The 26,976-nt window shown below is 43.6% G+C and overlaps 1 protein-coding gene across 4 annotated transcripts in view; it reads right to left on the bottom strand.

Annotated features, from left to right (window-relative positions):
- EXOC4 (exocyst complex component 4) overlaps nt 1-26,976 on the bottom strand; it is a 761,664-nt gene that overhangs the window by 85,374 nt on the left and 649,314 nt on the right. For 2 of the 4 annotated variants that reach the window (XM_036247077.1, XM_036247080.1), the window contains exon 14: nt 26,086-26,264. In XM_036247077.1, the coding sequence (XP_036102970.1) occupies nt 26,086-26,264 (179 nt within the window). Of the gene's footprint in view, nt 1-21,789; nt 21,859-22,739; nt 22,842-26,085; nt 26,265-26,976 lie in introns of those variants that run through there. The other 2 variants (XM_036247079.1, XM_036247078.1) reach the window with 2 other exon arrangements.

Below are 26,976 nucleotides of genomic sequence, written 5' to 3'. Positions count from 1 at the left end.
CTTCCCTGATTGGACAATTCCCCTCTCAATAAATCCAGCTACGCTGGCTATTCTATCAACAGCTTCTTTTTCAATTGAATTTACCGGGGTAGTGCCATTGCTCTGTTGTGATTTCAAGAGCAGCAATGCCACAGTTCTGTGAAGTAGGGAGAAAAGCCGAGGATGCGTGTCTCAGACAGACTTTCCGCAAGTCTTCCTGGTTGCAGCCCCCTGCCCACGCCCTCTTCGGAGGTAGGTTTGCCAGCTATACGAAAGGAGGCTGAAGAGCCTCTCGGTGTCATTAGCAGTGGTTCAGAAATCAGCTTTGCTGGATTTTTTTCTCCTGTTTTCTTTGTTCCTGTGGACTGATACCTTTAACAATCCTTTTTTGTTTTGTTTCAGTGGGGATAATGAAGGAAGCACAGACAAATGTGTATATTCAGTCATCTTTTTTTCTTACAGTTATTTAAGGTTCACATGAAGTGACAAATTGTTTATTCTTATTAACTTTATGGTTCTTTACAGTTCAGTTGGACCTGGGGTGTATTTTACCCCAATGGCATTCTTCCACTTTCTCCAATCTATAGATCCATCAGTTTACTGAATATTCCTCCCAATTCGACACCAATCTTTTCCCTAGCAAACGGCATGCTGGGTATATCAAAGCCACAGTCTATGCAAGTTATAGGTAGTCTTCAGGCATCATAACTGATCATTATTATCCCTTTTACCTGAATGTGTTAGAAATCTTCCAGGAACAACGTAAAAGACAAAGTTGGCCACTTTTATTGATTTTTCACAGCCTCTGACTCTGTGGACATGAACGATGCACAGCCAAGTCTAGGGCTTGAGAGCAACACCAATCGCCGCCGGGAGAGAGCTGAGAAGGGCCCTGGTCCAAGGGAAGGGCGGAAAGTCTAGAACTATGCCTGCTCAGCATCCCTCAAGCTGTCTGCAAACACTGTCCTATGCAAGACATTTTGGGGGGGTCTAAATGAACAAGTTGTTATTCTGTTAGTGTGAACCTGGCTTCGTTTTTTGAAAGGGATGTTGACCCTACTCCTAGCCTTTCCTTTGGCCAAGCGGCAGCATTCCTGATCGGCGCGCCAATGTTTGCTGGACTGGTGCCAAGTAAGAGGGGTTGCTCTTGTTGGCAGTATCACATTAGTTTAGGTGCAATCTCATGGTAAGCAAATGCCAGCGACCCAAACCAGGGGAGTCACTGGGACGTGCAGGGAAGCAGATGGGAGGAAAGTGCTGTCTGAAGCCTATGTTCTTGAAGTAGTCAGGTAGAGATAAATATTTCCTCGCTGAAGTAACGCAGTTAATGATTAGTGCGTCCATTTATTTGCTAATTAACAAAATCCACATCTTTTGAGCCCCTTCTATGTACCGTAGTAGTTGACAGTGTAAAGAGGAAAGAGATGAAGTCCATGCTTTCAAGATGCATACAGTCTAGTTGAAGAGGCAGATGCAGAAATAGATAAGTGGTATAATATACTACGTCAAATGCTAGAGACAGCTCTTGGGTATTATGAAAGGCCAGAGAAAGGTTGCTTAATTCAATCTGAGAGGGTCCAAAACAGTTTCTTGAAGTGCAGATGCTTCAGCTGAATTTTACAGGAAGAAAGGAATGAACCAGGGGAAGGGGAATGGGCAAAGGTGGGGAAAGGCACCAGACTCGGAGGGGCGGCCTGAAAGAAGCTGAGGAGGTGAGAAAGGGCACGACGTTACCAGAGAACTAAGGGCAGGTCAATGTCCGCACACCAGAGGTCTAGATGCGAAGACTTTTCTGTGACACATTAAGGATCTAGGACACTTCCTACAGGATGATGAGAAGAAACCAATGTATCAGGTCACCTGCATTTAGACAGATCACTTCGGTATGCCGCCGAACCCGCGGGGGAGGAGGAGGATGGAAGCAGGCCCAGTAGATGGGGTTATTGAGATAATTCAGGCGAGAAGCCATAAAGGTGTAAATTAGGGCTGTGATAGTAGAAATGAAGAAGAAATGACGGATGCAGAAATATTTAGGAAGTTAAATTAGTGGAGCTTCATAGCAACTATAAGAAATAGGCATTATCATTATACCTGATCTACAGATGAGATAATGAAGACTCACAGAGATAAAAAATGATGTCTCACATCCCATAACAAGAAGTAGCAATGTTTCTCTAAAGAAATACATTCAGAAGTTGCAGCAGTCAATTTTAAAAAGAATTTCTGGAACACCACATGTTCATTAGGTGGCAAATAATATCTGTTCTGAAACAGGTACTGAAGGAAAAATTGTTTAAGGAGAGGAAAGAGAGGTCAAAGGAGAAGGTCAGAAAGAACATCTTCAACCCTGGCCGGTATGACTCAGCGGTTAGAGGGTCGGCCCGGGGACCAGAGAGGCCCAGGTTCAGTTCCCACTAAGGGCATGTACTGCGGTTGCAGTTTGTCCCTGGCCCTGGTTGGGGTCGTGTGGGTGGCAATCACTCGATGTGTCTCTCTCACATCAATGTTTCTCTCTCTCTCCCCCTCCCACTCTATATATCAAGATAAAATGCAAAAATGTCCTCAGGTGAGGATTGAAAAAAACAAAGAACATCTTCAGCCCTGGCCGGTTTGGCTCAGCGGTTAGAGCACTGGCCTGCGGTCGGAGAGACCCGGGTTCAGTTCCCGTGCCTCGGTTGCAGTCTGTCCCTAGCCCTGGTTGGGTTGTGTGGGTGGCGGCCACTCGATGGGTCCCTTTCACGTCCATGTTTCTTTCTCATCTCTTCCTCTCTCTCCTTCCCACTCTATCTGAACAAAAAATGTAAAAATGTCCTCGGGTGAGGATTAAAAAAAAAAAAAAAAGAACATCTTCAGTAAATAAAATCTACAATTACCAAGAGATAAAATAGGCATATAATTAAATATATTGCTTTGAATAAGGAAGTTAATGGGCGAAATAATGTGAAAATCCAAAGGCAACTGTACTGTTGGATCCCAGGAGAAAGACTTAATGGACGGCTCGGAGGAACCTTTGTGCTATATGAGGCTCCTGTGCCGTCGGCGCCTGGAAAGAGAAGGGAAAGGGGGTGGCAGCTCGGCAGAAAGAAGGAGAAGGACCGGCTCACTGTAGACATATTCACCAGCCAATTCCGCACATGGAAGAAGAGTCAGATTTCAGGACCTCATTGGAAACACTCTGTTAGCTTAATTCAACTTGATGAAACATTTACTGAGTACCTGCTACGCCTTGAACTGGTTTTATCACTGATACTGATAATTAGACTGCCTTGTCCACAGCTGTCTCAACATGGGGGACTCGCCAGGCCCTGTGCAGCACACCCAAGCTGGTTGAAGTGCACCCAGTGCTTCGGTTTCCAGTCTAAGCGAATGTGGAGCAGGATGAGGGAAGGCAGACCGTGCTGGCCGATCTGGCAGTGGTGGCTGGGTGGCCCAGTAATTCACATGACTAGTTCAGTGTGGAGAGTAAGTGAATCGCAACATGGGTAACTGACCCCTAGTGGATTCAAGCTAAATAGCTCCTTCCACTGTTCTTGCTTCCCGGCTCTTCCCAGCATACTCCCGGGAGGCATTTCTCCACTGTTCAGGTGTTTCCAGTGGTTCTGCTAAAGTTAACAGGGCTCCATGATCATAGAGGCTTTCTGTTATTTCACGATGCATGTGAAACCGTAAGAGGTGATCCTTAGTCAAGCACTGGTATTCAAAGGAAACCACAGAGTAATCCATGACCTTGATGGTGGACACATAAAATACCATATTAGCACTTAAAAATCTAAACTTAATCTAAAGACCAGAATGGCTTGAACTGCTTAGATGCTTATAAGAAAAATCCTACTTTAGACTTAAGTTATACTTTGCCAACAGGATGTTGAAGACTAAAGACTATAGTTACTAAAAATTGAGTAATTTAAAGTTATGGTGGATATTCTGAATTATTGCATGTTTATTTCTTATTTTTAAGATCCCACTGTATATGGCATTAATGAAGTATAAGTATTCTGTTCACCTTCCTAGGTCTATTCATAGCCACTCCGATTACCAATCTATAGTTATTCTGGTTTTAAAAATAAAACTGTGTACTTATAAGTCATTAACTGAAAAAATCCATATGAACAATGAACTCAATGAGACATGTTACAAGTCAATCCCTAACAAAGAACAGAAAAAAACACTTTGACTTTAGGGAAATATATTGTACTTGCATTGAAAAAGTTAATTCAGACTGGGGAATCTCAGCAGGAAAGGGAGGATGATGGGAAGAGGTTAACCAAAGAACCTATATGCATATATGCATGACCCATGGGCATGGACAGAATGAAGGCCTGGGGTGGGGCAGGGTGGAAAGAGGGTCAATGGGGAAAAAAGAGGGGACATCTGTAATACTTTCAACAATAAAGATAAATTTTTAAAAAATTTTTAAAAGAAAAAGTTAATTCAGTTAATTTCAAGTTATGAATATAAAGACCCTTTGAGTGTACCATTGAGGCATCATTGTCTTTTTAGTCCTTACCTGAGGACATGTTCACTGATTTTAGGGAGAGAGGGAGAGGGAGAGGGAGGAGGGAGGAAGAAAGAAAGAGAGAGAGAGAGAAAGAGAGAGAGAGAGAGAGATCGAAGTGAGAGGAAAACATCAATCAGTTGCCTCCTGTACAAGCCCCAACTGGGGACCAACCCTCAACCCAGGTATGTGCCCTGCCCAAGAATTTAACCTGCAAACCAACTGAGCCACACCGGCCAGGGCGAGGCATCATTTTAACTGTGCATTTTAGTCCTTAAATATAGTCCTCATACTGACACACACACACAAATGAGGTATATTATCAATTGAAAAATACAATGTTTAATAAGGAAATGCACAGAAAACGGGCTCTCTGTTCACTCCTAACTAATGAATTACAAATAAGTGTTATATATTTTCTGGCATTATTTCCCCACAATTCAACTAGCATGCTATAATAAACGTGGCCACAATTCTCTGCCGTTCTTTTCATCCAAAGGTAGTGCCTTTCCCCCACCTCTTGGTTCTGGACTGGCCTATGGCTGGCAATGACCAATAATATGGCTGAAGTCATGCTTGTGTGGGTTCCAGAGTCTGGGCTGTAGGTATGTGAGCATCTGCTTTGCATTCTGGGAACTGCCCTAAGACCGCAGAGCACTGAGGCAGCCCAGTATGAAAGGCCACATGGAGAGAGAGCCCCAACTTTTCCAGAGGATAGAGCACCCCGAGCTGCCCAGCTCTGGTGAGCCTCGGAACACTGCCCACCTCAGTCCTTGAATTGTGAGAAATATGGGGTAGTCTTGAACTCAGTTACAGATGGAGACATGCTGTCTCTGTCTGCTCTAGCAGCACCTTCTTTGGCCATGACATGCTTCACTTTGTGGGTTAAAATAGACTTAAGAGCTTCCATAGAGAAAAGATCATTTTAAAATGTTTTAATTTGGCCAAGGTAATATAACTTAGCTGGGAAAATGATTTTGTTTTATTTTGTTTTTTTGCCATTTTGTAGACATGGGAGAGAAAGCCAGGCAGCTACTGACTACTGAAGGATGGAAGAGATGAAGGGAGGGTCTGTTGCTAAGGTACAAGCTGTCTGTAGAACCCCTGATTGCTGGGATTGCTCAGGCCTGGGCACGTTGTTGGGATGTCTCCTGTGTGCGAGGAGGGGCAAGTCTTCACACAATCACATCTCTCTCAAGGACGCTTTTCCTCCTCTCTGAGCAAGGCAGCGAGTTTCTGCTTTCCTGCCAGTCAATCCGGCCCTATTTGCATCACTTCCGTCCTTCACCACCTAGGTTAGGTTATGGAAAAAGCATCTGGAGGGTGCTCAAGTCCTAATTATTTCACAAGTTCAGATAAAATTCGCAGTGCTCATCTAATAACAAATGAACAAACACAAGAACCCCAAAAGCAACGGCCGCCCTGCTCCCTTAGCAGCTCCATTTGGAGACAGTACTGTCTAGAGCAGGGATCTCTAAAATCCTTTAAGTATCCTAACAGTAAAAACAACTTTTAAGCCCAGAGCATCAGTATATATACATTCGGTCATTTATAAATTATACACATCTATTACGGTACTAAATATAACTTAAAATGAATAAAGAATGAGCTGAATGCCCCGGCCGGCTGGGCTGAGCGGTTAGAGCGTCGGCTCGGACTGAAGTGTCACAGGATCAATTACCGGTCAGGGACATGTACCTGGGTTGCAGGTTTGTCCTGGCCCCCAGCTGGGGTCATGCGGGAGGCAGCCAATTCATGTGTCTCTCTCTCTCCCGCCCTCCCTTCCTCCCTTCCACTCTATCTAAAAAAATCAATGGAAAGATGTCCTCGGGTGAGGATTAACAATAACAGAACAGAATGAGTTAAAGATGGGACAAATAATATTCTTAAATGCCATCCTAATCATGATGATTTGAAACTGATGTTAGCTAATATATTAAGGCTCATATACACTTAGGGCAAAGCTCATGTTGATGGCGGTGGATATAAATCCATATTCCAAATAATACCCTTGACAAGTTCAAGTTCTCGTGCCAGTTTCCAGTCCCATCTGACTAGACTGTTTGTACTGATTAGATAGCATCATAATGCGACTGCTGATGAGCTCTAGCAGGGACAAGAAAACGTCAGCTCAGCCATTTTCCCGCCGTCCTCGCTCAGAGTTTCAGTCTAGGGTTCCCATGTCAGCTCTTATATTGAATTCATTGTTTTAATTTCAAAAAAATATAAATATATGGTCTCATATTTCCCCCCATGCCCCAATGTATTGTTTTTCACATTCCCTGGGGGGGGGGGGAGGGGCGTGAAAATAACTGATCTAGAGAACAGAGCGATAATCTTGAATATTAACTGTAAATTTTAAATCCCCTAGGACTGTAAAGAACACAACAGCATCATACTCAACGCTGAAGGGTTGAAAGCTTCTCCACTAATATCAAGAACACGACAGATATGGCTACTCTCCCCTCTCCTATTCTACACAGAGTATGACGGGAGTCCTGGTCACAGCAATCAGGTAAGAAGGACACATAAACGACACTCAAACTGGAAGTAAAGAATTAAAACTGTCTACAGATGACATGATCTTAGAGTAGAAAACCCTAAAGACTCCAGAACTCAATTCAGTCATGTTTCAGGACACAAAAGCAACATACAGCAATCATTTACATTTCTATACACTCACAAAAAGTTATCTTATAAAGAAATAAAAAACAACAACAATTCCATTTACAATAGCACCAAAGACAATAAAATACTTAGGAATATATTTAATTAAGGAAGTGAAAGATCTATACATGGAAATTATAGGACAGTGATGAAAGAAACTAACGACGACACACACAAAAAAGGAAAGATATTCTGTTTATGGATCAGAAGAACAAATCTTGTTCAAATGTCCATACTACCCAAAGGCATCTAGAGATTCAATGCAGTTCCTCTCAAAATTCCAATGGCATTTTTCATAGAAATAGAAAAACAATCCTGAAATTTGTACTGAACAACAAAAGACCCTGAATAGCCAAGGCAATCCTGAGAAAGAGCAAAGCTGGTGGCACCCCACTTCCTGATTCCAAGCTGTATAATGAAGCTTGGTAATCAACACAGTCTGGTAACCAACATAAAGACAGACACATGAACCCATGGAACTGAACTGAGAGCCCAGAAGTAAACCCAAGCATCAACGGTCAAATAACATTTGACAAGGGAGCCAAGAACACTCTGGGGAAAGGATAGTCTCTTCAGTAAGTGGTGTTGGGAAGAGTGGATATTCACATGCAAAGGAAAGAAACTGGACCCCTATCTTGCACTACTCACAAAAATTAATTAGGACTAGATTAAAGACTTAAACATAAACCCTGAAACCATAAACTCCTAGAAGAAAACATAAGAAATAAGCTTCATGACACTGGTGTTGGCAAAGATTTTCTTTTGGATATGACACCAAAACCAACAATAAATATGTGGGACTACATTAGACTAAAATGTTTCTCCACAGCTAAAGAAATAACTCAAAGGAAAGGCAACCTATGGAATGGGAAAAAATATTTGCAAACCATATACCTGATAAAGGATCAATATCCAAAATATATAAGAAACATACAATGCAATAGCTTAAAAAAATCCAATAATTAAAAAGGCAAAGGACCTGAATATATATGTATTTCCAAAGAAGACATACAAATGGCAAAAAGTACAAGTAAAGGTGCTCAACATTACTAATCATCAGGTAAATACAAATCAAAACCACAAAGAGACACCATCTCACATCTGTTAGAATGGGTATTATAAAAAAAGATTTAAAAAAATAGGAAGTGCTGACAAGAAAAGGAAACCCTTGTACAGTGCTGATGGGAATATAAATTGAAAAAGCCACTATGGAGTTTCACAAAAAATTAAAAATAGAACTACCATGTGATCCAGCAATCCCACTCCTACGTGTTGATCTAAAGGGAATGAAGTCACTAATTTAAGGAAATACACAGCCATGTTCATTGCAGCATTATTTACAATAGCCAAGGCATGGAAGCAATCTAAGTGTACATTTATGCATGAATAAAGAAAATGTGAACCCTGGCCAGTTTGGCTCAGCGGTTAGAGCGTCGGCCTGCGGTCCGGAGAGACCCGGGTTCGGTTCCCGCTAAGGGCACGTACTTCGGTTGCAGTTTGTCCCCGGCCCTGGTTGGTCGTGCGGGTGGCAGCCACTCGATGTGTCCCTTCACGTCGATGTTTCTCTCTCTCTCTCCCTTCCTCTCTCTCCCTTCCACTCTATCTGTACAAAAAATGGAAAAATATCCTCGGGTGAGGATAAAAAAAGAAAAAGAAAATGTGATGTGCACACACACACACAAATATTATTCAGCCATAAAAAGAAGGAAATCCTGCCAACATGGATGAAACCTGAAGGCATTATGCTAAGTGAAATAAGGCAGCAAAGAAAGAAACATATTGTGTGATCTCAATTATGTGTGGAGTTTTAAAAAGCCAAACTCACAGAAATGGAGAGTAGGAAGCTGGCTGCCAGGGACTGGGGGATGAGGCACATCTTACATCTGTTGGTCAAAGGGTACAAACTTCTACTTATAAGAGTTATAAGTTCTGGGGATCTAATGTACTTGAAAGTTGGTAAAAGGGTAGATTTCTTTTTTTCTATTGATTTTAGAGAGAGAGGAAGGGGGAGGGAGAGAGAGATAGAACCATCAATGAGAGAACATCGATTGGCCACCTCCTGCATGCCCCCCACCAGGGATTTGGCCCACAACCTGGGCATGTGCCCTATCCGGGAACCAAATCAGCGACTTCTTGGTGCATGGGTCAATACTCAACCAGTGAGCCACACTGGCCAGGCAAGAGGGTAGATCTTAAATGTTCCACCATAACAACAAAATGGTAAATACGTGAGGTGAAGAAGGTGTTAGTTTACCTTGTGGTGGTAAACATTTTGCAATATATATGTGTATCAAACCATCACATTTTTTACCTTAAACTTACGCAATGATAGATGTCAATTATATTTCTACAAAGCTGGAATACTTTATTTTCTACTGCATAAGGTGGTAAGGAATAATGATTCATTTGAAGGTGACAGAATGTGGTGTCACAAGCACTAGCCCTGATGTCACTCAGAGATGGTTTGCACATTAACTCCATCACTTACAACCAGAAAATGAACCTCACAGGTTGTAAAGATGAGATGAAATAACATCAAGAGCTTGGTATATAATATTATTCCCATTATGATTAGCACATCTGAGAATAATGCTGAAATTCTCATCAGAAGACACCATCTATCCAAGCAATTAGGGAGTTGGGAGGCATTAAGTAGAAAAACATATAAAGTACATCAGGTCTCAGAATACTCATTTTTATAATTCCACTTCTGGGTATATATCCAACAGTACTTAAAGTGGATTCAAAGAGATATCTGTACACTTATGTTCTTAGCAGCATTATTCACAATGTCTAAAAAGTAGAAGTGTCTACTGATGAATAAATGGATAAACAAAATGTGGTCTATCCATGCAATTCAGCCTTAAATAGGAAAATTATGATACATGCTACAACATGGATAAGACATCATGCTAAATAAAATAAGTGAGACACAAAAGGATAGATGCTGATCCACATGAGGGGTGCACCTTGAGGGCCCAGCTGGGGTGATCAGGGAGGCTGTGCCACTGGACCCTATAGGACACCTACAATAATAAGCCACCCTACAAAGCCTAGGAGACATAGTAACTCTACCTAATACATAGAAACAAACACAGGGAAGCAGCCAAAATGAGGAGACAAAGAAACATGTCCCAAATGAAAGAACAGAACAAAACTCCAAGAAAAGAGCTAAACAATCAATCAGATGCAGAGTTCAAAACACTGATTATAAGGATGCTCAAGGAATTTAGTGAGAACATCAAAGAAGTTAATGAGAACTTGAAGGAACTTAGTGAGAACATCAACAACATAAAAAATGAGCAGTCAGAAATGAAGGAGGCACTAACTGAAATAAAGGGTATCAATAGTAGAGCAGGTGAAACCAAGAAGCTAATCATCGATTTGGAATATAAAGAAGAAAAAAACTCCCATTCAGAAGAGAAAAAAGAAAAAAGAATCCAAAGTAAATGAGGATAGTGTAAGGAGCCTCTGGGACAACTTCAAGCGTACCAACATTCGCATTATGGCGGTGCCAGAAGAAGAAGAGAGAGAACAAGAAAGTGAAAATCTATTTGAAAAAATGATGACAGAAAGCTTCCCTAACTTGGTGAAGGAAAACAGGTATGCAAGTCCACGAAGCACAGAGAGTCCCAAACAAGATGAACCTGAAGAGACAGACACCAAGACACACACATAATAAAAATGCGAAAGGTTCAAGACAAAGACAGAATCTTAAAAGTAGCAAGAGAAAAGCAGTTAGCTACCTACAAGGAAACTCCCGTAAGACTGCCAGCCAATTTCTCAAAAGAAACTTTGCAGGCCAGAAGGGAGTGGCAAGAAACATTCAAAGTGATGAAAAGCAAGAACCTACAACCAAGATTGCACTATCCTGCAAAGTTATCATTTAGAATCAATGGACATATACAGAGTTTTCCAGACAAGAAAAAACTAAAGGAGTTCATCACCACCAAACCAATATTATATGAAATGTTGAAGAGTCTTCTTGAAGAAGAATAAAATGGCAATAAATACATATTTATCAACAATTCAATCTACAAACCAAATGAGCAAGCAGAAAAGAAACAGACTCACAGATACAGAGAACTTTTTGTTGGTTGCCAGATGGTAGGGAGTTTGGGGGATGCGTGAAAAAGGTGAAGGAATTAAGAAGTACAAATTGGTTGTTAGACTGATGAACCTTAAAGGGAAGGGGGAGGAGGGTGGGGAGAGATAAACCAAAGACTTATATGCATAACTAGCGGACACAGACAATAGTGTGGGGAAGGCAAGAGAGGGATGGGAATGGAGAGGAGGGAGTCAATGGGAGCAAAAATGGTGGACATCTGTAATACATTCAACAATAAAGGTAAGTTTAAAAGGGGCAGGGGGAGAATATAAAAAGGTTAAAATGGTTTAAAATAAGACATGCCAGTTTCCATTTCTAGCTAACACGAAGTCGTAGCAGAATTGGGACCTCCAGAACCTCTTGAACGTTCATCAAAAGATATCCATATAAGCACTTCGGGGGTGGGGAGATGTTAAGTAGAAAGGGAGGTATTGGGTAGTTTTATTACCCCTGAGGCAGTAGGGAAGGATCACCCCCAAGCACATCACTTGTTCCCTGGGCACTAGGCCTGGCTGAAGCTTGGCTGAGTCTTAACTAGACGTGGTCCATCAGTCGGCTTCAGTACAGACAGAGTCCCGTGAGGTTAAGAGACCCAAGAGCTCCAGGGCTGCTGGAGGCTGTGCAGCTGGACGGTCTGTCATTTTTGTGATGCTTTTTACTAAACCACAAGGCAGCAGCTTCTTCATTCCCACACCTCTTGATACAACAAAGTTCAAGTTTATAGAAAAGCCATTTAACGAGAGCTGGAGGCTAAACCTAAGTTTCTCTCATTGTGGCCCCGAATAAACACAACCTCACCCACTTCCTGAGTCCGAAGGCCAGGTGGAATTTGGAAGGCTGTTACAATAAGGGCTCAGATTCTGATTTCAAATGCAATATGTCAACGATCCCTCCACAGTGACATTAAATTATTAAGCTGAATGACCCAACTGTCAACTAGAGGCAGACCTGGGCATTTCATACTGAGTACCACTGTGGGCAAATACTGGCAGTAAAATAAAGAGAGCTGGGAGACAAATATTCTTAGGATGGCTGAGAATGAGGTAGGGAGCTTTAAAAAGGAGAAGAGACGGAGGGAAAAACTACCATCTATGGAGAGATCACTGCTCTACACTGTATCAGCTGATGGGTACACACTGGTTGACGTGATCCTCAAAGCAAAGCCTGTGAGGGTTTATGACACAGACAACGCCATCGGCGGTGGTCAGTGCCTCGTCCAAGGCCGGCCCTCGCTCATCTACTGAGCTACGCTGGGGCCCAGGAACAGAAACAAGGCAGGAGCGCATCATCAGAGTCGGGGAGAGAAAGTCTGGACACAGAGAGGCAGGAAAGCCCTCTCCCCACCGGTGTGAGGGGCCTGGAGGTGGTGGAGGAGTTTCCGGCTGCTGGTGGCGCTTTGGCAGCCATCTGTCTGCGGTGACCCCGCGCTGCTTCCAGGAGGCAGGCAGGTACGAAGCATATGCAAACCCCTTCGTGGGGGCGTTTCTCTAGCACATTTGCAAGATTTCTGTGAAAAGCCCCAAAGCTGTTGGCTTCAGCGAAAGTGCTAATTGGGCTTGTGGTCCCTTTAAAGGAATAACACGCACTCCCTCCTTTACAAGCAGGAACGACAGAGGTCTGGAACATCGCTCTGGGTACAATCTAAACAAGCAGTTTTCTTCATAAAGCCAGTCCTAAAGGATGGCTTTTATAATTAAGCTACTGAATAAAGACTCTGATGTTACTTCTGTTCTGATGCTTATAATAATAACCCATAAGTCTTAAAATTAATATTTTGGTGAAAATGCCCCTGCATACAATGCTTCTCAGTACCCTGACATCACTCCTTAAAGACTACCATAACGGATCACAATGCTGTTATCCTAGTCCTTGAGTGAAGTTCTATATGTCCCTAAAAATTGTGCAGGAGACTCTCTCGGAGCAAAGGGGCAGGTGCTCACCAGGCCCAAGGAGAGAGCTTCCAGTGAGGGGTTTGGCCTTGTGGCCATTTTATTCTGATCCCTTTTCAGGCTGCCTCACCTAAACCTTCCAGGGATTTCTCATTATTATTATAAAGAAAAGGGATTTGAACTTTTTAAAAAATCCTTACTGGAGGATATTTTTCCATTGAATTTTAGATAGAGTGGAAGGAAGTGAGGGAGAGATGGAGAGAGAAACATCAATGCGAGAGAGATGCGTCAACTGCTTGCCTCCCGCATGACCTCCAACTAAAGCTGGGGATCGAACCTGAAACCCAGGTAACCGTGCCCTTGACCAGGAATTGAATCCACAACTCTTGGTCCAGGGGCCAACACTCTAACCACTGAGCAAAACTGGCCAAGGCGGGACTTGGTCTTAGAAAATAAAAAATTAGCCCTGGCCAGTTTGGCTCGGCGGTTAAAGCATCGGCCCGTGAACCAGAGAGTCCTGGGTTCGGTTCCTGCTAAGGGCATGTACCTCAGTTGCAGTTTGTCCCCGGCCCCGGTTGGGGTCATATGGGTGGCAGCCACTTGATGTGTCTCTCTCACATTGATGTTTCTCTCTCTCTCTCTTCCTCCCTCTCTTCCTCTCTCTCTATCTGAAGATAAAAAAAAAGTCCTTGGGTAAGGATTAAAAAAAAAAGAAAATAAAAAATTAGCAAATAGCACTATTCTATGAGATTACCCAAGACAGAACCTAGAATCAAAGGTAAACACCTGGCAGTATGTATTAGAGATCAGGTCAAAGCTTGAATGAAGTATATATGTCTTTCAGAAATAATTCATTTTGGATCAGAAGTAGCTGAGTTTTTAAAGACAACAGTTAAAATTCTCAATAATGATCTAAATATGGGAAGAGATATAGTTTGAACTGGCATTTCTCCCCTGGATGGGAGGCTAATGGTCATCATTTCCCTTGCAGGAAGTGTCGCCTATGAAGACATCTTTGTATACAGAGGCCGGGTTACATAGCTTATCATCACCATTACTGAGGCTCTATAATATAATAATTCTGGTAATAGCTTCTCTTGTCTTCTAATATCTCATCTTCGCCCTGCACTGTGTGTTTGGGAAGAATGGGGTTCCAGAGAGAGAGAGGATACACATACATTGGAAATAAAAGAGGAGAGAGGAAACCCCAGCTGCAATTAACACGCAGTGGCCTCCACTGCACATCCCAAAGCTAGTTAATGCAGACATCCCCAGTAACTTTAATCTTTAAGTGGTGATTGTTGAAAAGAAGAAATCAAGTTTGCGCTTCTTCAAAGACAAGAGGGGAGAAAATGACTTGTCATATCTGACTGGGCTGGAAATATAAAATCCAATTCTGAAGAAGCAGAGATAAGGAAGGTGCGGGGGACGTGCCCTCAGCTCGGCAAACACTGAATAATGAACAACGCGGAGACTGGCCAGCACGATAAATACTCTATTAGAGGGACTGCTTTTAAATGGGTGATAATTGTGGCACAGCCGCAATGAAAGGTTATTGGATTTTTATCTGTGGTTGGAAGCTTTTGACAGACTTGCTGAAAAGTCACCTACGCATAGTACCTTCTTCAGATGAATCTGACAAAGGGGGGTTTCCAGGAGGTAACATCTTTTTCTGACATTTACAGGATTGTTGGCTTCCTTGAAGAATCTGATCAGATATTCTCGGCTTCTAGAAAGACGTAGGTTTTCCACGAGCCTTATAGGAAAGCCATCATTCTCCCTTCCATAAAGACCAGATTAGGGTGTTGATTGAGAAAGTCAGTCAGATCCACCCAGGATTCAACAACCAGAGCTCAAAGATGTTAGTATACAGAATTAACTGCTATTAATAAGCAACACTGTGTCCTGAAGACTTATTGTATAATTTATAATGCTGGATATAATCACAGTATTGAAATTAGGTTCATAAAAGAAAACCTTTCCCTAAATATATGACTAGAAAATTTGATTCCAAAATAGATCCTTGGGGAAAAGAGGGGCACAGCTTTCATACTTGTTTCTTTAAAAAAAAAAAAAAAAAAGTATATTTTTGCCCTGGCTGGTTTGGGGTCATGTGGGAGGCAACCAGTCAATGTGTCTCTCTCACATGGATGTTTTCTTTTTCTCTCTCTCTTCCTCCCTCTCTCCCTCCCTCCCACTCTGTCTGAAGATAAATGGAAAAATATCCTCAAGTGAGGATAAAAAAAAAAGTATATTTTAATCGATTTGAGAGAGAGAAAGGGAAAGAGATAGAAACACCAATGAGAGTGAAACATCCATCAGCTGCCTCCTGCCTGCCCCCTACTGGGGATGGAGCCCGCAACCCGGGCTTGTGCTCTGACAGGGAACAGAATCAGGACCTCTCGGTCCATGGGAGGAGGCTAATTCACTGAGCCACACGGGCCGGGCTACTTCATTTTCTTAAAGTGGGAGAAATGTCAAGATCACATCCTCCTTCTCCCCCTTTAAAGTGCATTCAATGCCCTTCATTGTAAAGACACAGCATCGCATTCATCTGGCTGCTGTGATTTTGGAGATCGGCTGAAGAACAGCAGTGTCTCTGGGGAAACAGAGGCACGCTGGTTTGGTGTTCTGAGGCACACTAGTAATGGGGACACTATGGTCTGGGTTCCCAGAACAGTCAGCTTAAGTCTAGATTTTGTCAATGACTCATTTTTTCTTTTTTAATCCTCACTGCGGGACATGTTTCTACCATGCAGGCATGTGCCTTGACTGGGAATCAGACCCACCACCTTTTGGTGCATGGGACAGCACTCCAACCGACTGAGCCACCCGGCCAGGGCCAGATTTTGTCACTGTCTCATTGCGACCTTGGGCAAACAGCCAAACTTCTGTGTTTCATTATCTTGCTTTGTAAAACCAAGAGAATGGCTGGCCGGCCTGTCAACTACTGCTTGAGGCAAGAATAAGGGATTAAGAATTAATGATGATCAAGGTCCTTGAAGTCTGAGTCGCAGTCTAGAGCTGAGTGCTGTTCCCATCAGTACGCAGCTCCGGGACTGCTCCACGTGGAGCCCACCCGCGCACACGCCGCCCTCTGTTCATTTTCCGGGGCCGTGGTCTAGAAAGGGTCTTTATGCACTACTGATTAATAACCACACTGTCTGAACGAGCACATCCAGTCCACGTTAGAACATTTTTCTAAATCCAATCCCACCAAGTGCTGGAGATCTCTCCCATTACATTTCGGCCGGCCCTCTACCTCTTCCTGTTCGCCCAAGGACTGGTGTCTCCTACCCGCTGAACTGTGAATCATGCCTCAACTTGGTTTCAAGGGTGCAGAAATGAGAAAGACACACAGCAAGGAGCCCAGAAAGACACACAGCAAGGAGTCCTGGTTCACCGTGGTTCGTGGGCGGGTCTGCAGCCGGAAGCACAGGACCATCTGAGGGCTTTTCTAGACAAGAGCTCAGGGTTGCTAGCACAGCCAGTGCCTTCAGCTTTGTCCGTTCGCTGCTTCTCCCCGAAAGGGGCTTCTCTGTTTGGCGGCCGCATCAGACCCCTCCGATTTCTTGTTCAAGACCTGCTTCCCTGGTAGCCCCCGCGGCTGCGCGGTGTCGCCGCATTTCCCTCCGTCTGGGGCTGGCTCTGCAATCTCAGCATGGAGCTTGAGGGACACCTTGTTTTCCAGCTTCTGCCTCTCCCTTTCCCCAGAGATTTTCACTCCGCTTTCTTCTTCCTGTTACCATTTTATGGTTTTGTTTGAAGACATAAGCACATTCAGCTGCCAGCTCCCAGCCACCACACTCAAGCATCCATGATGTTGACATTTTCTTTTTAATTTTTTTTCTTTATTGATTTTAGAGAGAGGAAGGGAGAAGGAGAGAGAGATAGAAACATGGATGAAAGAGAACACCGACTGGCCGCCTCCTGCATGTCCCCCACTGGGGATTGGGCCCACAACCTGGGCATGTGCCCTGACCAGGAATCAAACCAGTGACCTCTTGGTGCATGGTCGATGTTCAACCACTGAGCTACACCAGCTGGGCAAAATGTTGGCATTTTCAAAGAAACAGCCACATAACTCTTTACAGGTGGAAGTGCCCACAGCACTAGCCTTCTGTCGCCACAACGATCAGCACCTCCTGGCCGGGGGGTGGGGTCTGCTCCAATCAGTACTCGGCACAGGACAAGGCACGCTGCAGACGACCAGCTGACCGGTGGGGAGGGTGCTGCCTTTGGTTCTGGTATCTTTTTTAAGAACAAAAAGGTATCCTTTTGAGACTCAGCTTTGGTTTCTCAGATGGGCAACTTGTCAACAGAGGTGCCTCTCGGACGCAGACCTCAGGCCCGTCCCAGAATTCGTGTGGAGTGACAGCTGGGAACATTCAGGAGCACCGACGTTAACAGGGTTTCAAAGGCAACCGCAAGAGCTGAACTCAGAGAGAGGCCTGAAGAGGTAGAAGGAAGGTGGAGACCCAGTACTCGGGGAGGAGTGAGAGCCCCGCTGATGAGACTAGTGGTGACCCCAAGAACCCCAAGCTGAGTACCCACCGTGAGTCCATGCGGCGAAGAACTCTAACGTCATCATTTCATTCAACGGGTACAGCGACCCAATGAGCGTACATCATTATTTCCATTTAACACGTCAGCAAACCTACTTAGCTCAGAAAGGCTAAGCAACTGTCCTACGGTAATACAATAACCTGTCTGTTTGCCCCACAGACGCCTGACTTCAAAGTCCAATGCGGCTCCATGCCTCCTAGACCAAGGGAGAAGCAGGGCAAAGGCTCTATGAATTAAAAGAAGAAAGATGTTTCGTGAGAGGCAAAACCGACCCCAGTTTAGAAGCCATATGAGGATACTCAATGAGAGGAAAGAGAGGAAAAAAAGAGTGAAAATGTTCTAAAAGGGACTAACCCTCGTGTACCAGTATTTAAAGAGTGCTAAAAGCAAAGGAACATGGGAACCCCTGGTGAGCAGAAGCCAGGCTGACCGTCAACAGTAGGAGTGCACAGTCCATCAATGTGGAGCTGGAGCTGAGGGAGGTCCAGGTGCTTTTCCTTAAAAATAAGATAATCACCACACCCGGCGGGTGTGGCTCAGTGGTTGAGATCGACCCATGCACCAAGAGGTCGCTGGTTCGATTCCCGGTCAGGGACATGCCCAGGTTGTGGGCCTGATCCCCAGTGGGGGGCATGCAGGAGGCAGCCCATCGATGTTCTCTCTCATCGATGTTTCTCTCTCTCTCTCCCTCTCCCTTCCTCTCTCTCTAAAATCAATAAAGAAAAGAAAACAGAAATAAAGAGAATCGCCAGCCTCTCCACTCTGGAACTGCATGGGTTTCAGGGGAGGCCTGAGAGCCACCAGGTGAGCCCCTGAGCAAGGGGCTTTCCACACAATTCTTCCTTCATTAAGATCCACTTCAATCCCTTCGAAAATAACAACCGGATACTTGAGACCAAAAATGAACAAAATTGGCTCATCATAAAATTATCATTTGGCATTTTTCTTCCTACAAAACACATGATTAGTTGTGAAATTGGGTACAGCCTAAAAACAGATTTGAACATTGTTTTAAAAAATGATAAAGGTTCACACAAAAGTAGAAGTAGTGCCAATTAGATGATATCAAAACAAATTCAGAGTGGGAACAAGATATAATACGAGTGGTAATTTATCGTTCAGGAAGTTAACCAATGACAATGAGGTTGGAAGGTGTCACCAACAGAGGAAGACGGATGGCACGAGTAAAGCCGCAGAATGAGCGTCAGCCTTAAAAAATGACAACAAATAGGCCACAAAACGAGGACGGCATAGGAAACCTAACCTTGGAAGGATGATTGGAGAAATTAAATGTGTCAAGTTAGGTTAAACAAACGCCTGAGGAGGAAGCTGTCTGATAACAGTCTACAAATATTTGAAACTTGTAAATACCGAAGCAGGAGAGCAATTACCACTCATGGAGTTTTAATTAATAATCAGATGAGCCCTGGCCGGTTTGGCTCAGAGGTTAGAGTGTCAGCCTGCAGACCAATGAGTCGCAGGTTCGATTCTGGTCAAGGACATGTACCTCAGCTGCAGTTCGTCTTGGCCCTGGTTGGGGTTGTGCGGGTGGCAACCAGTCGGTGTGTCTCTCTCACGTCGATGTTTCTTTCTCTCTCTGGCCCCCCCCTCCCTTCCTCTCTCTCTAGCTGAAAATAAATGGAAAAATATCCTTGAGTGAGGATTAAAAAAATAATAATAATAATCAGATGAAATGATGACAGGGAAAATCCTAGCTTAATGGATTGACAAAAGCAAGGCTGAAACAGGACACTGTCTCGTGAGACCTTGGCCCGTGACATTGTATTCTCATCTGTATCAAGGCAGAAAAACAACGAGGCAACGGGGCCGGGCGCCTGCGTGCTTTCTTTCATTTACCCTTAAGGTGGTCAAAGCCCATGACAGCGAGCCCTAGCGTGGGAGAATGCAGCCCCGTCCTCTAGGAAACGTTGCACCCTGGCCGGCGTCAAGGTCTCCAGGTGTGGCACCCAACCACGACGAGGGGTGCACAGGCACACCCGGGCCCTTTCCGTCTTTATTGCCAGTGATATGCTTGACTTGAAAACACTTCCACATTCATTCACTTAGTTTGGGGATCAACCTTCTGTGTTAAAAGGGACTGATTCTTTGTGCTCTTCTCACTTACTTGGCTTGGAAAGAGTTAAGAGGAATGTTTTTGTTCTGAATCAGATTTGGGAGACAGTTTGGCTCACTGAAAACTGCTAGGCAGAATTCCACCCTAATGCAGAATCAAAGACATCTCTATGCGTGGTGCTCTCGTCCATAACACGAGCAGTCACGTGAAACCCAAGTTTCTGAGAACAGAAGAACTGGCAAAATAACGACAAAGGATTTCTCAAATATAAAGAGCTACAGAAACTAAAGAAAATTTAGAGGTGCTCTATGCCAACCATGGCTATTTGTTGAAATTGCCTGAGGAAGTATTAAAAAGTATGGTAGTCTGGGCATCTCCCCGAGTCCAACCGCAAGCTCAGTGGCTGATTCTAGTCTAAGCCAAGACCGAGAACCAGTCCTTTAGGAAAGTGGTTCTCCACCTTTGATCTGATTGGTTGGGGATGCCCAGGCCACACCTTGGGCATCAACATCTCTGGGAGTGGGCCCACCAGCAATCTTCTTGCCCCCCAGCATCAGTATTTTTATTTTAATATTTTACAAATATGTTTTTATTGATTTTTTTTTAGAGAGTAAGGGGGAGAGAGAGATAGAAACACTGATGTGAGAAACACTGGTTGGCTGCCTCCTGCATGCCACCCACTGGGGATGTGCCCACAACCCGGGCATGTGCCCTGACTGGGAATCGAACCAGGACCTCTCAGTCCATGGGACGATGCTCTAACCGCTGAGCCAAACTGGCCAGAGCCCAGCAGCAGTATTTTTAAAGCTCCCCCTTGAATACAACCGAGGTGAAGCAAAGTTGCAAAATGCTACTCCAAACCACATTAGAACCTAATGAAAACGGGTTGACATAAGACCATTTTTAGTGAACAAAAGTCAGATAACCCTTTTATTCTCAGCATGGCTTTGTCTGAAATTAATACAATTGTGTGCATGTACCAAGGACCGTTTCGCACACGTGGCAATTAAGAAATAGCTACAGGCCCTAGGCAAGCGGCTCAGGGTGGAGAAAACAGCTCCGCCCCCAGAGCCTGGTGGACCTGCAAGATTATAATTGATATCAACTGCATAATTGTTTAAGGTGGACAACAACTTGTTTTGGCAGCGATTCACTCTTGTCCAAACATTGGGCTTATAATAGATACATTCGTCATGTTAAAAAAAATGGTCACTAGGAAGATAAACCGACAAAAGCAGTTGGTGGTAGGAAAGTAGAAAGCCGATCTAGAATGCAGAAGGAACTGTCTAGAGAGGATTACAAGAACTGGAGGCATAAAATCAATCCCAGAGCATCATCAGTGATAAGTCACAGGGATAGGAGTTAACCTGGATATGATGTGATAAGAATGGCATTTTATTTTCGTGGTTTCCTTCTCCAAACCCGTGACCCCAGTCTAGTCATGAAAAGAGATTAGACATACTGAAGGGCATTCTGCAAAATATCTGACTCGGATTCCTCTAAACTGTCAAGGTCATCAAAACAAGGAGAGTCGAGAAACTGTCACAGTGCAGACAAGCTGAAAGAGGCTCAGTGGCTAAATGTGTGATGATGTCCCAGATGCCACCCTGGGACAGAAAAAAGACATTAGATAAAAACGAAGGAAATAGGACTCAAGTATAGACTGTGGTTAATAATGTATCAATATTGGTTCATCAGTTGTGATGAATGTCAGATACTAACAATAGGGAAAAATGGGTTCGAGATACATGAGAATGCTGAACTACCTATGTATGCAACTTGACTCTAAATCTAAAACTGTTCTAAAATAAAAACTTTATTTAAAAATATCAATCCCAGGAGCGTATCAGCATTCGTCAGTGGACGGAGGTGTGGAATTACATCAATAGCCGGAAGCTTTGGGAACCGAGAGGGCGGCACAATGATGGGCGAAGGGTCTCGAGCAGCCAAGTCAGAAACAAGCAAAAGGAAGCTGCAGTCATTTTACACTGGTTGAGTGGATCCTTGAGGCAAAGTCTTTAAGGCCAGAGATGGGCAGGTACAGGCCAGGGAAACGTTTCCACATCCACTGAAGTATTTTCTAGAGAAGATATTTAACATTTAATTTCTTAAGAATAGGACAGAGGAAAGAGGTTTAGACAGAAGCCGAGAGATTTTAATAAAATGTAGGTAACTTCCTAGATGGGAAGGTTGCTTAAAAGAGCAGAATATATAATCAAGGAAGTCTCAGCATCTCTCATCCTGGAGACTTTTATGAAAGCAGCGCAGACAACAGAAGCCCGGAGCCCCGTTCCCCTTCTCTGCAGTCTATTTTTAAAAGCAACACATCCTTAAAACAAAAGGATAAAATGCAAAAGAAAATCATTACTGTTCAAATAAAATACACTCTAACAAATTTTATGTAAGTCACATTTCCTGAGAAATTTCTGTACCGTGACAGTGAATCTCAGAGACCTTCTCGAGGATTCTTACGAACAGCAGGACCTACAATGGACAGACACCATCATGTGCCTTTACTACAAGGCTGTTGTGATCAATGGGGGAAAGAAAATACATTTATAAGTGAAATAAGCCAGTCAGAGAAAGGCAAGTGCCACATGATCTTACTTATATGTGAAAACCAATGAGCAAAAAAGTAAACTGACAAACAAAATAGATCCAGAGACATAGACGCATGGAACAGACTGACCAGTCTCAGGGGGTTGGAGGGAAGGGAGGAAAGGGATGAAGCACATAAACCTAGATCCTGACTGCCAACCCTTGATATGACTCTGTTCCACTTCCTAGCACTGAAAGCATGTTTGTTGAAACAGATCCTGAACATAAAGGATTCTGTAAGTGGGCGTAGGAGACAGACTGAACTGTGGACGGGCAGGAAGCATCAGAAAAGGCAGATACAAAGAGAACCAGAGGGACCCACGTGAGAGAAGGTCAGGCTGAGTCAATCCAAGTCTTCTCTGGGACCATTTCTGGAGCTTTTGGCAAAAAAGCTCTTTTAGTTTGGGATCAAACAATCCTGGGGCTGCTGATGGTCAAGGATGTTGTCATCTGGAAAGCACCCATCTGAGATGGAAAGCAATAAAGAGAAAATACCAAGAGACAGAGAAAGGGAGAGAGAATGGACAGGTGTGAAAACATATCTGTGACATCTTGTGAACCTCTGGATCCAGCCACACCTGAAGCCTTCTGATGTACCAGTTTTACAAATCAATGCATTCTTTCCTTCAACTGCTCTGTGGCTTTCAATGGAAAGAATTGTAAGTAGAACAGGCTTATGGAAGTTCGAGAGGGGAGACACCAGAAGAAATGGAGCAGGAACCACGGCCTGTGGTAGGACACAAGTAGGAGTAGTGCCTGCGGCGCAGTCAGAATCTACAAGAGGTGAGGAGACCCTTTTAAATGGAAAGAAGACAGAGGGATATTTAGGCAAATACTAAGAGAGACAGAAAAATGCAATACTCTTCAGTATGACCAATGCTTCAGGTGGATGAGAATCTTGCTATAATATGTGAAGAGTTATTCTGCTATGAAAAGAATTTTCTGCTCCCTTCCCCCACTCCATTCCATGAATAGCTTCTTACTTATAATAAAGCACGGCACTGACCATACCCAGCAGTTAACAGAATATGGAACGAGAACTAAACCCGTAATGTTCTTGTCTTGTTTTCTTCCCATCCTGAGTATCAAGAGTGCTGGACAAAAAGCTAGCATTTCCTTCCTGCTACCTAGTCTCCAGACTTGAAAAAACTCTTGTGGAGATTAGCAGGTTCACTTTTCGAAAGAATAACAAAGAGCTGTCCCTTATTCCCTTTCTAGAGTGACTGTCATGGAGCAGTCCAAGCAATCCACTATCTGAGAATTCCCTGCTCTGTTCAAATTATAAACATCCATGGACACCTCTCCTGGGAATTCAAAGAGCAGACCAGTGTGGGTGAGCTCGGCTTGCTGGTGACAGAGAAAGCCGGGTTCGATGGCTGCTTTGTTTTTGTTGTTGTTGTTTTCTTTATTGATTTTAGAGAGAGAGGAAGGGAGGGGGAGAGAGACAGAAACATCGATGAGAGAGAATATCGATTGGCCACCTCCTGCATGCCCCCCACTGGGGATCGGGCCCACAACCTGGGCATGTGCTCTGACCGGGAATCGAAAGGCGACTTCTTGGTGCATGGGTCGACGCTCTACCACTGAGCCACACCAAGGGCTCTGATGGCTGCTTTGTTTTAACAAAGAAACACCAGTAGTGACTACAGTTCACTGGGGTTTTGCACTGACCGTCAAGATGCTGACAGTCACTTAAATCACTCACTGGGTGGAATGATCACCCAGAGAGGAACTGAGAGGGTACAACACACATCATAAAGTGGGACTGAGCACAGGAGACAAAGCACTAGTGGGCATAGAAGAGACCTTTGTCAGAATAACAGAGATGATTAAGGACATGAACTAGACAGCAACTGCACTGAGTCCCCTTGGTGACATGACCAACAGCTAAATTGTGCAATTACCAAGTTGAGCATAATTCCGAGAGCTTCTCTCCCTCTCTGAAAACAGCAGCCGTGGGTGGGCCTGCGTGCGACCCTCAATGGCTTGCTGCGGACGGAGCGTGTGGCCTATCTTGCCTTGTGGAAGCTCTCAGAATGGGCAGAACAGAAATCTGGAATACCGTGCCCCCGGAAAGAACACACAGCATGACTAAACGTTAGCTGCTGAAGGGCCCCCCAGTGAAAGGACACCGCCCAGTGATCACTGACACCTACCCAAGCATTCCTGCATTTGCAAGGATGAAAGGAAATCAGAAAAAGAGGCATCTGGTCCCTTTACAGAGCTGTCTATTCTGCAGCTAGCAAAATGGAAATTCACTATTTCCGATTTTTTTTTTTTTTTTTTTTGGTCAAGTGGGGTGGCACTGGGAGGTAAATGGGTAATTTAGATTGCTGCTTGTGACATGTCAGATACGACGGGACGATGGAGTTGAGGGTCCAACAGAAGACCTATTTATCTGAGTCTGCTCAGATCCAAAACTGGTCCAAACTATCCTTAACAGGTATATATATTTTGTATTTTTATAGATTCTGGGAATAAACATATATAGTTTATGAACAGATTAAAAATAATATTTTAAATAATAAAAATTTAAAAATAAAAGTATAAATAAAAGCTAATATTTTAAGAAGATTTCTAAAACAGAGTATATATACAATCTCATTCAAAAGTGCTCCCTCCTTCCCTTGACCTTCAGGATAGATACACAGTATGAGATCCTAAGCAGCGAGCATTCAAGGGCCCTCGACTCTGCCTTATGGGGCCTGATTTGCAGAATAATTTACCCCTGTGAATTTCATCTACACTTCCTCCACCTCTATGCTGGAAACCACTGTTAATCAAGTGATAATAACTTTCCAAAAGACAATGATAATAACTTACTCTAAGGTTACATTCCAAATAATGTAAGCATTTTCTTTCCAATAATCTTCGAATTGTTAACTCTAATGCTAAGTTCAGAGCAGATTTTGTTTCTTTCATGTTCTTGCTGTTATTTTGCTTTTTCTTACCATTTCTGTCTCTTTATTTATGCCTCCAAAGCTGCCATCTCCTTTATTCCTTTTTCATATATAATTTTTTCTTGCCTCTATTATAACTGCCTGATACATACTTCTGAACCAATGCCTTTAAAAAGCATTTATTTTATAGTTATTGAATAAAGTTTATGTGCCCCCAAAGTTTTCACATTATTTTTCTCTGAGTCATTGGTTCTTGATAGAAAAAGAAGTTTCACATTTTTATTTCATACCCTGTTCCTTAATTTCCTTGAAATCTATAATTAAGGTATCTCTCAACCATCTCTTTTCCAGAATAATTGTTTTTCTCATAATCTCTATTTTCTAGCACCTTAATCACTTCTATTATTCTCCTGTAGACACTTTTTCATTAACTTTGTATCAGTTCAAATGAAAACGTCAGCCCTGGCTTGCTCTGAGCTCTGAGATCCGGTTCCTACCCTTGAGAAGCTGTGGGGAGGACAAAAGGAATTGCTTTTTGTTCTTGGGACACAGGGGTTCCACCTTCCACGATTTTGTTTCTAACCTTAATATCGAGCGATGTGAACATGGACTGTGTTCGGCCTCCCACGCCCCACGCAGGGAAGCCGAGATCCCTTCCTTTGGTGGAATCACAGAGTGCCAGAGGCTCAGCACAAGCAGATTCCTGGCACAGATCTTCGGACAACTTGGGCACGTCCCCATATGGTGACACACATTTCTAAAGAAAGGATTCGTCTAGCTCCTCAGCTGTCCTCCAACTAGTTACTTACTCTGAGCCGTGGAAAGGTTGGAGAAAGCTGACTTTGTCCGGCCCGCTAACCATTCCAGGCTTTCGTGCATGTTGGCCAAGGCTTTGAGGTCACTGACGTCACGCAGGATGTCTTGTGGAGGGATTAATTTATCCCCCAGGTTCCCAATGAGAACTTCTGACTCCTTGCCAAAGGCCGCCCTGCAAAGCAAACACAAGGACTTCACATGCAGCACCGAAAAGACTGGGCGATACTTTTTAAGGTATGACTAGCACAATGGTTATTAAAATCACTGTATTACAGCACACTATTTTTCCTAGGTTTAATTTGATGAGAAAACGATCATATACCTGCTTAAAATTACTCTGGTAGGAGAAAGCGAGTTCTTGGAAGAAGCAGCAAGTGACCTGATGCTTGTACCTTTGCCAGCAACCAGTGTGGACCTGACCTATACAGTGCTGGTCCCTAGGGAGAGCTGGGGTTCCTGCTTTCTTAGGGTTTTCTCTTTTTTCTTGCTGTGGGAATCGACCAACAGCTGAGGGTGTTAAATATATAGACTGTTTGAACGTTGTTGAAATAAATAAAACCACCAAATCAATTTGGCAGCCAGAAAATGTTCTGAAATGTTCAAAAACAAAAATGGCCCAGCCTCTTTCAGGAGCAGATTATAGTTGAGACGGATGGCAGGCTTCATTCATTCACTTATTTGCTTATTCGAAAAAGGATCTGGGGCAAGTAAACTAGGAAGCATTAAGGTCCTCATTATTTGGAAAGAAAACCTAGTAAAAATCAATGCCAGGATCCTTCTACTGACTGAAGAAAGATAGGTGGATTTCACGCAGAGTCCACTGTCTGCATAATGTCTTCGGAGGGCTGAGAAATCACACCACGTGGGGTGCAGAAGGATGAGCT

Source organism: Molossus molossus, unplaced genomic scaffold (assembly GCF_014108415.1).
Source record: "Molossus molossus isolate mMolMol1 unplaced genomic scaffold, mMolMol1.p scaffold_m16_p_7, whole genome shotgun sequence".
Classification (NCBI taxonomy): Eukaryota; Metazoa; Chordata; class Mammalia; order Chiroptera; family Molossidae; genus Molossus; species Molossus molossus.
This window is presented reverse-complemented; position numbering and strand designations above follow the sequence as displayed.